Source organism: Lytechinus pictus, chromosome 15 (assembly GCF_037042905.1).
Source record: "Lytechinus pictus isolate F3 Inbred chromosome 15, Lp3.0, whole genome shotgun sequence".
In the NCBI taxonomy this organism is placed as follows: domain Eukaryota; kingdom Metazoa; phylum Echinodermata; class Echinoidea; order Temnopleuroida; family Toxopneustidae; genus Lytechinus; species Lytechinus pictus.
In genome coordinates this window covers 3,253,465-3,265,284 of record NC_087259.1, presented here as the reverse complement: position 1 = coordinate 3,265,284, position 11,820 = coordinate 3,253,465, and the positions used below count along the sequence as shown (strand labels likewise).

General features: G+C 32.9%; 1 protein-coding gene across 1 annotated transcript; it reads right to left on the bottom strand.

Moving 5' to 3' along the window:
* Positions 1-7,683: 7,683 nt before the first annotated feature.
* Positions 7,684-11,504, bottom strand: LOC129278236 (metallothionein-A-like). Its single transcript, XM_054914445.2, has 4 exons — positions 11,382-11,504; positions 10,438-10,542; positions 9,320-9,421; positions 7,684-8,086 (listed from the first exon to the last, which is right to left on the bottom strand). The coding sequence occupies exons 1-3, from the start codon at positions 11,410-11,412 to the stop codon at positions 9,351-9,353; spliced, it is 207 nt and encodes a 68-aa protein (XP_054770420.2). The 5' UTR covers positions 11,413-11,504; the 3' UTR covers positions 7,684-8,086; positions 9,320-9,350.
* Positions 11,505-11,820: the final 316 nt, after the last annotated feature.

Genomic DNA, 11,820 nt, shown 5'->3' with positions numbered 1-11,820 from the left:
AGACCCCTGTGCATGTTTAAGATGGATCAAGGACCGTGACGAATATTGAAAATGAGAGAGAAAATAACTTGACTGCATAACCCATAGGCGGATCTATTGGCGGGGCAAAAAAAAAAAAAACAGGGAAAGAAGAAAAAAAAAGGGAAAGGGAAAGAGAGGAGGAAAGGGCATGAAGGGGGAGGGGGAGGAAGAAGACGAGTGAATAAAATAAGTTGAGGGAAAGAGTTTGAAAATACTATATAAAAAAGTATCTTTCATATCACAATATATTGCATGTTTGATGTCCGAGATACATATCTTGCTCAATAGGCTGATATGGAGCTTAAATATCAAGTTTTGAAATCAATATAATACAAAACATATTTCAGTTCGGACATCGAGTTTTCATTATTTTCTTTGATTTACAAATTTATTTCTGGGAAATATTTTCTTTTACATTGGAAAATCAGTTTAAAAAATTGTAGTCATATCTTTGATACTTACTCCAAAAATGTATTCAAAACATCAAGAGCTTAAATCATACTGTATAGTTTAATTGATTTACATAAAATTGCATAAATTATTCGTTGAAAAAAAATTACAAACGATTTAAAACGATTTTAAAACCATACAAAAAGTTTTATTTGTTTCTTTTTATTTTTATTAAAAAACGTTTTTATTACAACCCTGATGTATTGTTAAGAAAATATTATCTCATGCATTCTATTCATAATTACAAAAGTGCTAAACTAAAAATGTCAAGTTTTCAAGCCTTGATATCAACAAATTTTGCACTCTCATTTGGCTTGTTCGATAATAAATCTTTCATGAATTTCTTTTTGAATTGGGCTTATTCGATAATAAAAGTTTCATGAATTCTGATAATTTAATTATCTCTTTTTCATAATGGAATATTGACAAATTTCATTTGGCGCTTAGGAAGAGGAAAAGGAAGATTTCCTTTTTCATATGATGACAAAATGTCCTTAGAATGCCCCAGTCCTAGGTTACAATAATTTAAGAAATATCAGCTTGCGCTTCATGCTCGCATCATCTATTACATGCAATCCATATCCACTTCACAATTTTCATTTTCAGTGCTTGTATTAGAGCTTTAATGATCATTTTTCAGATCAGAATATCAACAATTTTAATGTAGGAAGATACTTAATCACCCATCTTACAAAACATGAATAGAGAGTCCCGTTTCTAGCTAGGTCTAAGTCTCGTTTTTTTTTCCCGCTCGCATTTTTCAATTATATATCTATTCTGTTCATGACTACAAAAAATGCTTAGAATGTCCATTTTTTAGGTCGGAATCTCAAACAGTCCTAAACAGATTCCTTTACGATCAGGCCAGAAACGTATGTTAAAAGTTTCGCGCTCGCAGTAATTATTTAGATATATACGCATCTTGTTCAGGATCACAAACATTACCCAGAATGTTAATTTTTAGGACAAACTATATGATTTTTTTTTTATTTTAGAGCGCTTCGCGCTCTCAATAGTTTAAATAGGGCCTTTATATATGTTGTTTTGTAAGAATGAAGCTACTGTTAGGTCTACCCCTTCAAAGAAACAAACAAAAATAAACTTTGAGCAGTCGATCGGGGAGAATCTTGGTGAAAAAAATCTGCACCCCCCCCCCCCCCCCCCCCCCCCCCCCCCCACTTGGCGAAAGCTGGATCCGCTCCTGAAAACCTGATTGGATTCATTTGAAAGAGAAAACAATAATCAGATATCATAACTGATGACCATGTACGAAATAAATTTCTCTATGCACAATAAGATGGATCCAAACAATACTTTGTTTTTAATCTTGCGTTATGCCACTCGATCCTTCACATCCACTAAAGCTTATAAATAGCTTTCATTTGCGCATGCACATTCCATATAAGTCTATTAAGAATGACGATAAGAATGAAATAAATCTCAATCAGAAAATCATATCTTGGTAAAAAGAATAAGGGTGAACAATTTTTTTTATTTTCCCATTTACATTATCACATACATTGGATTAGAACACCAGGCTGTTGAATAAATTTCAAATAAACTAGCTTTTTCAATAACGAATTTCAAATTTGAATAACAGACACTAAATGGAACTGTATTTTAATATATAAGATAAAAATAAAAGATGGGTATACATGTACATAGGAATATAACTTTACGTCCTTACACATAAGGTGATGATAAGGGAATTTTATTGAAAATGTCATACAATAGTCCCAATGACATGATGCATTTGTAAACAAAAAAGAGGAAATACCCCGACAATACATTTATGAAAATAAAAAACGAATCATACATAAAAATTACATCAATATAAGTTGTTCATTCTTTCCAAATTGCAATTATAAGGGGGAATGAAAATATAATTTACTTTCAATATTTCCTGTTTGTGTTAACGTTCACTCCCTGATAAATTGTTTTAAAACATTATCAGTTGAGATGTTGATTAGAGTATGACTTACCAGAAACCACCTTTGAAATTACTAAACTCTGTTCAGCTAGTTGTTTCCAAAGTTGATGCTTAAAACTTGTAGTCACTGAGGTCATTACCTTAATTGCATGATCTTTGAAAACACATGCAATTATGATAACAAAATTAGTGATCAAGTACTGTTACCAGCAGATAATCCATAATGAAGATGAGGTGCTAGAATGTGGCTATACATTAGACCTGTGCCATTTCCATCATCAGTCCAAGCAAGCATTGTTGTCAGTCATATTAAGGTCAAAGCACATATAAACACATTTTGAATACTACACTGACATACACTAGGGGTGAATAAAATTACAATACTGTCAGGAGGCCCTGAACTTGTAGGTAGATGAACAATCCCCATAATCCAAACACACCTGGGTTACATGCAGCAATAAATATGCAGTCGCTGATAAATATATTTGTACATGTAGATCCAGCACCATTACTGCTATTGAGGACATAGACCAAAGCACTTTGTGTCATCATTCCTTCTGTTTGTATTAACTAGAATCTAGATTGATTCACCTGCTGTCTTGAGAGGTAGATCCAAGCTCTTTTATTGGATTTTAGCCTCTAAATATAGATTAGTTAGAATCGATCTAGGCCTAGACTAGGTCTACATCTACTGTAGATATTCACCAACATTAGACTCTAGTCCAGAGTAAATAGACTTGAGCACTGTCTGCAGTTCAGTTGTTAGATTACAAATTTTAATCTAACAACTGCACTGCATGCAGTGATTAAGTCTTATTATTAACCTTACTACTTAGGCCTAACGTTAGATCTATAATTATATAAGTTTTCTATAGTATAAATTTTTTAAAACACATTTGCCTTCATAAAATATAACAAAAACAGAGTCTAGAGTATAATAGGGATACTTTCCTCTCTGATGGGATATTTCCATCTATATATTAGTAGATCTAAGATTAAGACTAGCAACTTAGAACTAGGCCTAAAGTTAGGCTAGAGTAAAGTTAAAAAGTGCCTCCACCCATTGCCATGGTGGCGCCATCCCTGCAATTAACCACCTACGTCCTATACGGTGGGCTAAGGTTTCCGCCGCCGAAAGCTCCGGCGGCGCAGCTCCTTATCTTTGGCTAGGGTCTTATGAAGGGCAGTCCCATATGCTAAATTTTATGAACTGTTTTTTGGAGAAATTAAATGGATTTCCCCCAAAATAACATGAAACAACTTGTTAAAAGATCATTCAACCTTGACAGTCATAGTAAAACACTATTTTCAACACGTTGAGGTAACTTGTGCAAAACATGATTACACAAAACTTGAAAAAATGCAATTTTTATCTCTTACCAAACACTTTTTTCGACATTATTTTGGAAGCCGACTTATGCAAAATAACACCAGATGTATCCACAAATAGGCAACTTTATATGTTAAAATACTCACATTGGCGTCTAGAAAATATATCCATGAGTTGAAAGTGTCGAGGTATTTAATCACTAAATGTGAGAAAACGTGTAGTTTATTAAAATTTCCGGAGGTATGCACCCAGCAGGAGATCACAAGCGCAGAAAATATGCCAGAGGGAACTAATTGGGGCTCCATGAAATATCGGACCAATCAGAGCACATTTCCGGTTTCGCCACTCTGTCTATTGATAACTCTGAAACAAAACAAAAAATATCAATAAGTGCAGAACAAGCCAGTGAATAGGATGTCTCCTATTCCAAATTAAAAAAAAGGTTTACATCATCAAACTACAAATTGAATGCATGATTTATACTGGGAGGTAGTTATTCGAGGGGGGGGGGGATCCCGAAAAAATCAAATATCACTAACGAAATCACTCAAATGCAAAAGCGCTCCCATGATAAGCTCCCTCGCTTTTCAGTTTCTTCGAAAAAAAAATATATATGCATCTTGTCCCCATGAAAAAAAATGGCCATAGTTGTTTTTAGGGGAGGAGAGAGAGAGAGAGAGAGAGATAGAGAGAGGGGGGGGGTATCACCATCATTTCATATATACGTTCATTTCTGTACTAATATAATCATAATTGAATGATTACCTTGAAAGTAAAACACGAAAATGCCGGTTATTCAATTATATCAATGGAAGCGACCGAGGTAAACTCCACTCTGTTAGAAACAAGCAGAAGATCGAATTAAAAAACAAGATTTGACAGAAATATATAACCAAATTCACTTTGTAAATTGTTATAACATGAAGGAATTTTTACAATTTAAAAAAAATTACAGAACAGTCTGTTTAAAAAGGGGGAAAACAGTTTTATTACAATAAATTTGTAGGTTATACATAGGCCTACACCAATTATCAATTTCCTATTACACACTGCATGTAAGATTACACAGTACAGTAAGATTACAGGTGTTCTCGAGACTCTGCTGCAGGAATTTTTGTATTCTTAAAGGGATGGTCCAGCCTGGAAATATTTATATCTTAATACATGGAGTAGAATTCACTTAGCAAAATGCCGAAAATTTCATCAAAATCGGATAAAAAATAATAAAGTTATTGAAGTTTAAAGTTTAGCAATATTTTGTGAAAACAGTTTCATGAATATTTATTAGGTGGGCTGATGATGTCACATCCCCACTTTCCGTTTTCTTATGCTATTACATAAAATAACAATTTTTTCATTATTTCATACTTGTGTGAATAATATGTCTCCCTTATAATGAAATAAGTTGCAGCAATAAATATCTAATGCACTACATCAGTTGTCAATCCAATTTGTCTAGTTCTTGGAGGAAAAAAATGGAATAAACCTAATTTCATATAATAAAATACAAAAGAACAAGTGGAGATGTGACATCATCAGCCCACCTAATGAATATTCATGACGACTGATTTCACAAAATATTGCTAAACTTTAGAATTCAATAACTTTGTTATTTATCATCCGATTTTGATGAAATTTTCGGCATTTTGCTCAGTGAATTCTACTCTATTTATTAAGCTATAAATATTTTCAGCCTGGACCATCCCTTTAAATAGAAATTGCAATCATCAATACAATGATGATTCAAGATTCACTAATGAAAAGGCCCTACATGTCAAGCAATAGAGTGGGTGGTCTCTCCAATGGTAATTATTTGATTACAATATAATTTTTTGACCTTGATAATAATGTTCAGCAATGTTTTGAAAAGTAATATTTGCCTACTTGAAACGTGTAGGCCTTCATTAACAATCAAAACAAGGCAAGAATCTAATATTAATGCAGTTGTACGACTAAATGTTTTACATTAAGAACACATCGCTATATTTTCCTTGTTAAACAACGTTAAGTAGACTTTTTACATTTCGTGCGTATTTATATAAACACTTTTTCATTCTATTTTTTTGTAAAACGTTTTAGTCTTTCAGTCTTTGGCTGCGATGAAAATTGTCTGATAAACCATTTAAATTTAAATTGATGATTTGGTACTTAATAATGTGGCAAAGACGTTGCGAACATATTTTCGAATATTCCAATTCCTTTTATTTCAGAAATCCTTTTCATCAATGCGTTGTGTGATTCTTCGGTACATGATCGCAATACACACACAAAAAATGGTACACTTTTATTTCTCGATAGAAATGATGTAACTATGATTTAATTTTAGACAAAGATGATTCAACTGTGTGGAATAGTCTGCAGTTCAATTTATGTGTTTCGACTGTAAAACTGAAAATTGAAATATTACTTAATCAAAAGTACTCAAAGATTGTCTTTCCTGTCATGTTTGTTATGTGATGAGTTTCTGCCGATATGGATTTCTTTGATATAATAAATAATATTTTCAAATTACTTATTGACAATTCAATTAGTATATATTTCTATCAATATTACCTTATCGTTTCGATATTGAATGACGAGGTTAGTCGTCTTGACAATTCATGCATCTGTTTGTTTATGACTCCCCAATTCCGATAATATTATCTTTTTATCTTATTTTTACAATGTATTTTTATACCACTAAAATCATAAACTTTAACTAACTTTATAAATTGTTGTTTTCCCGAGGTTGCCATGATTGTATGATATTTAATATGTTTTTATTGGAATTGAATAAAATTAAGAACAATTTGTTTTACTTCATCAATGGTCATGATTAAGATAAAGCTTTGCTTTTTTGATAGGTTCTTCCTTTTCATTTTCACATGTGACCTGCAACATCACCTAATTTATATACCCATCATCTTCCCACGATATAAAATATTATTGAAGTATTTAAAGTATTTCTTTTGACGTTTATTATGTTTTAAAACTATGTATGGGGTATGAACATGTACGTGTATTTGAAAAAGAAAATATATAATATCAACGGAATAATAGACGAAAGAGAATTTCCCCGACGTTTTTCTTCCGATCGAATATTTTATACATTCAAATTCAATTATTCCCTGGATCAATCAATCATCATATCGATCAAACAATAAGGTAAAGTGGGTCGAGGCGAGTTTGATCATGTTGATAGGTAGGAGTCAACTCTAAATCCAGGGTATATATTTTTTTTTCTTTGATACAAGTCTCATGTATTTTTTTCTTTACTTGAAAAGGGCAATGAAAGGGAAAAGCTACTGGGAAATGTGAAGGATCTTACATAGGGGAAAGGAATAAAAAATAAATTTAGGGGTTATATGACCTGCTACTTATTGGGCCTATTTTAATCATTTCGACGTTTAAAAACTGTACACGGTATTTTTGTTATTCCCACCCCACCATTAGGCAAGTGTTAACTTTCTTCATCCCTCTTTATTTATCCATTTTTTTTTTACTTCGTTCTATAATCTATCTTCATTACCTGATATAGCTTTCCCCTACATCTTTCTCACTTCCCCCTCCCTCTCCCCCTCTGTCTCTCCTTAATAACAATATAATGCTCGTATATGGCGCATGCACATGCACATCCACATTGATACGTGCTCAAGGTTCTCATATTGGGTTATATTATATAGCTAGTCTAACGATTTTGATGAATAAATTCCTGGCTCTCTCTCACACCTCCCTACATCATATCACACGCACACACACTCTATGTCTGCCTCATTCTTAGCCCCATTTCCTCTAATAATAAATTAAGCTAAGCCTATACTGCATCCACACTTCACAAATAACATGTCACGCGGGATGTAACGTCGCGTCTCTCCCCAACATTACCGCTCAATAATCACCATTCCACTTTTGTTTTCAAACACATTACATCATAAAAAAAGCAAAAATAAACAATGCATGTCAATTATTAATATTTAGATTTCTTTAGATTTAATCAGAGGAGTATTGCCATGCTGGGTCACCATCAGCGTGATCAGATTTACTGATTTCGTGCAAGTAAAAGAATTACAAAAAAAATATCATTGCATGATTTTAGGTATTAACGTCAATCACTGTGTTTCAGTATTTAAGAATTTTAATGCCTTTTGGTTTCATACTTTCTTTAAAAAAATAACAATTTATTTCAGCTTATTTTTTCTTTATAAAAAATAATACAATTTATTTCAGCTTATTTTTTTGTTATAAAGCAAACTATTGTACATCTATGTTACAAAAAAAAATATAGACATCAGATCAAGAATATACAGGTCAAATCTTCGTGGAGCACGTCTGCAGAAGAGATTGACTTCATTCATAAATTATAGTGTATCTACAATCTGCAGGTGAGAAATGAGAAAGAAAAGAGAGAAGTGGAGAGAAAACAAAGAGTTAGTGAATATTTGTGTCCGTAAATATGAAAAATGCAAACATGAATTGATCAACTCCACCTAAAAAATCAGTTTGTCTTATGTAGTTTTTCCCTCTTCTTGATGATTCAAGATTACTGAACATATTTTGTTTACATAATTACGTTAGATATTGCCTACAGGTAAAGTTACATCTATTATCTGAGGAAAAACATCTTTTATGGAATATATCACATGATATAAAGCAGAGTTGCTCGCATGTGACGTCACAAAATAAAAACTTGAAATTGAAAACATATACTCTATGATCGAATTTAATCGAGCCTTCACTAATGTTTTTTGTCTGATTTCCTCTTTTCATCAAAACGGATATCAGGGTAACATAAACACGGCGAGCCAAACAGGTTTCCCACAATGTAAAAATGCCGTTTGAAAGTGTAATCAGGTTGTTTAAACTCTAACAATTACATTTTTGTTATAATTTTTTTTTTTTTTTTAAGTTCAAACAATGTAATGAACAAACTTTAAACAATTCTTTAAAAGTTTTAATAACTTGTTGTTAGAGTGGCATGCTTAAAAAATGTGCTAAAATCCTAAACAGTGTTTTTTTTTACAGTGCAATGATTTACATGACAATGTAATTTTGGAACTTCCCATTCCATTGGTCGTTCTCACATACAACACTATAATGAACAAAAAATCTTGATTAAAAACACTCGGGTATGAAACATAAAGGCCCGTATTCTGAAGTCAGGTTTAACTTAGACCATGGTCTAACTCTGTGCTAAAATTATGGGAAGCCATCAGTGTCAAAATTTTTATCAAGTTGTATGTTTCTTATATTTACTGTGCTCTTTCCTGATTCACCGATGGTGAAGATGATCTTCTATTCATACTTCCTAGACAATTATGAATGATTTGAGAGCCAAATGAGCTGAAATATGATGTCTCTACCGTGAGTGATTTATGTAACAATTGGCTATCCATACTTATACCACAACTTTAAACCTGAGTTTAAGTTAAACCTGACTTCAGAATACGGGCCAAAGACTACTTTCACCATCAACTGATGTTTTTTTTAATATAGAATTGATTGCACGTAATGACTGACGCAATCTATCGTGAAAGAATATTGAATCCTATAATAAGCTTTGTTATAATAAACCCAGTATTATGAAAATAATTTAGGCCCATGCATCTCACCTTTCATCGCTAGAGCTGCAGCAAAGTCCTTCTAGCAGGCACAGTTGCCCTCAGTGCACTTACATCCATCAGTGCAGCAATCAGCGGAGCATGACTTGCATGCTGTGATCAAATCAAAAGGACTTTATCGTTTAATTATGTTTTCATATTGTATTTGATATAACTTTCATGTACTTTAACGCACACCGCACAGATAATTGCGTACCCAACCCCACACATTTACACACAGAAAGCTTACGAGTATAATAAAGCAATGATAGTTTTATGCACTCATTAAACTTCAAAACCCACTATTCTTCGAACATGATAAATTAATGATTATATAATTTTAAAAAGTTCAGTATTTTTTGTGTAAAAGAGATGAAGACAGATTGTGCCTATATTTCATGATAGTAACACAATAGTGACAATCACTCTTTAAGAATAAAGGTCGAGTCCACCCCAGAAAAATTATGATTTGAATCAATAGAGAAAAATCAAACAAGTATAACACTGAAAATTTCATCAAAATCGGATGTAAAATAAAATTTTTAAGTTTCGCTTATTTTTCACAAAACAGTTATATCCACAACTCAGCAACATGCAAATGAAGGAGTCGATGATGTCCCCCACTCACTATTTCTTTTGTATTTTATTGTTTGAATTGTACAATATTTCAATTTTTACAGATTTGACAATAAGAACCAAATTGACTGAACCATAAAATGTTAAAACAATGGTAATTCCACATTTAAGGAAGATATAAAACTTTGTTTGACAGGACAATGAGGAGAAATTTACAATATTACATATTTCATATGATACAAAAGAAATAGTGAGTGGATGACATCATCAGTTCCCTCATTTGCATACCGACCAGTATATGTGAATATAACTGTTTTGTGAAATTAGGCGAAACTTCAAAATGCCATAACTTTCTTATTTTACATCCGATTTCGATGAAATTTTCAGTGCTATTGGATTTTTCTCTTTTTATTGAAATTAAATTTTTGTTCGGGTGGACTTGTCCTTTAACTATCAGCCGTACGCTATAATGATGCGGCAATTTCTGTCAAGTGAATTGTGTAAGGGCTCCTTTTTTTTAATAAGTTCACTTTTGAAATAAATAGATGACTTACATTTGCATTTGTTATCACAGCATGTTCCCTTTGGACAGCATGCGCCATCCTTGCAGCATTCTCCTGTCTGGCAGCATTCTTGGCCAGCGCAGGCGCACTTGCCCTCTGGATTCAGAGACATAAAAAAATGAAAATATTCTTGAAATATTGATATGATTGATGAAACAGTCCTAGCTATGAAGGCATAATCATTCCGAGATGAGAAAACTAAATGGCAAGAGTCTTTCAGAAATGATATCTTGTAACACTTAGGAAAATGGATACATAAGAAAATTGCTTTATGGCAAGTAAATTATGAATAGTTTGTATTGCAAACATATTCTTTAGATTTCAAGCAGACCAAATGTATATAATCATACGCAATAGAACTGAATGCACATACTACAGAGTTCAACATAATTTATTTACCACATCTGATTATCATAATTGTCATTCAGACGCAGAAGTCATATTTTCATGTTGATATTATGGACAAAACAAATAATTGTCTTTAAAATCGTTTTCATAATCTCTGAAGAAAATAATAATACAAACTAAGGTTTGTAATTCATGCTATGCAAACAGTATGGACGTTCACAATGGCATACTAAAATTTCCCTAATTTCATGTCCAAGGTCCAAGAAATAATGAATGACGAGGGTGAGCCGATAAAACTACACCCCTCCCCGAAAAAGACCCCTACTTAAAAAAGAGGGATCTTTAAATCAATGAACACATATTTTTTTATAACCTGGAAAAAGGTGCAGTCATTCTGACTCGATCAAACCCCCCATGACAGACCGAACGAAAACATTTGCGTCACATCCTGTCAAGCTGCTTACGGATTCAAGCGAGGCTACTATATCATGGACCTTCGTAATAGGTCCATGACTATATACAGGTTTGGTGGAAGTAGAAACGATAAATGTATTTAGAATTGCCAAAAAAGTATCAGCTTCACTTACCATCGCAGCAGACACACTTGACATCAGGCATGGTGATGAATTTATCTCGATGGAACGTTCTAAAAAAGAGTCAAATCAGTCTTCAGCTTGGAATTCCCGTAGATTCTAAGTAGATTCTCTGTGTGGATATAGAACATGAATTTCACTGGGTTTTATGTATTTTTTACTCCCAGAATCGTGCGCAAAATAAAACGTTCCATGTTGTCCGATCATAACTTAGTGCACGCGAACAGGGCACACGAGCCGGGTGTACATATTGCACACGTCGATCCTTCTTCTCTACAGAAATTGAGCAAAATTTTGCGCAAAAAATGAAATCATGTGAACAATTAAAATGGAGTGACTGCTAATCATACCGCTTAATATAATTATTTTGAAACGAGTTTCCATTTTATACACGTGATTGGGGCGTCGTGGTCTAGTGGTTAGTACGAATCTC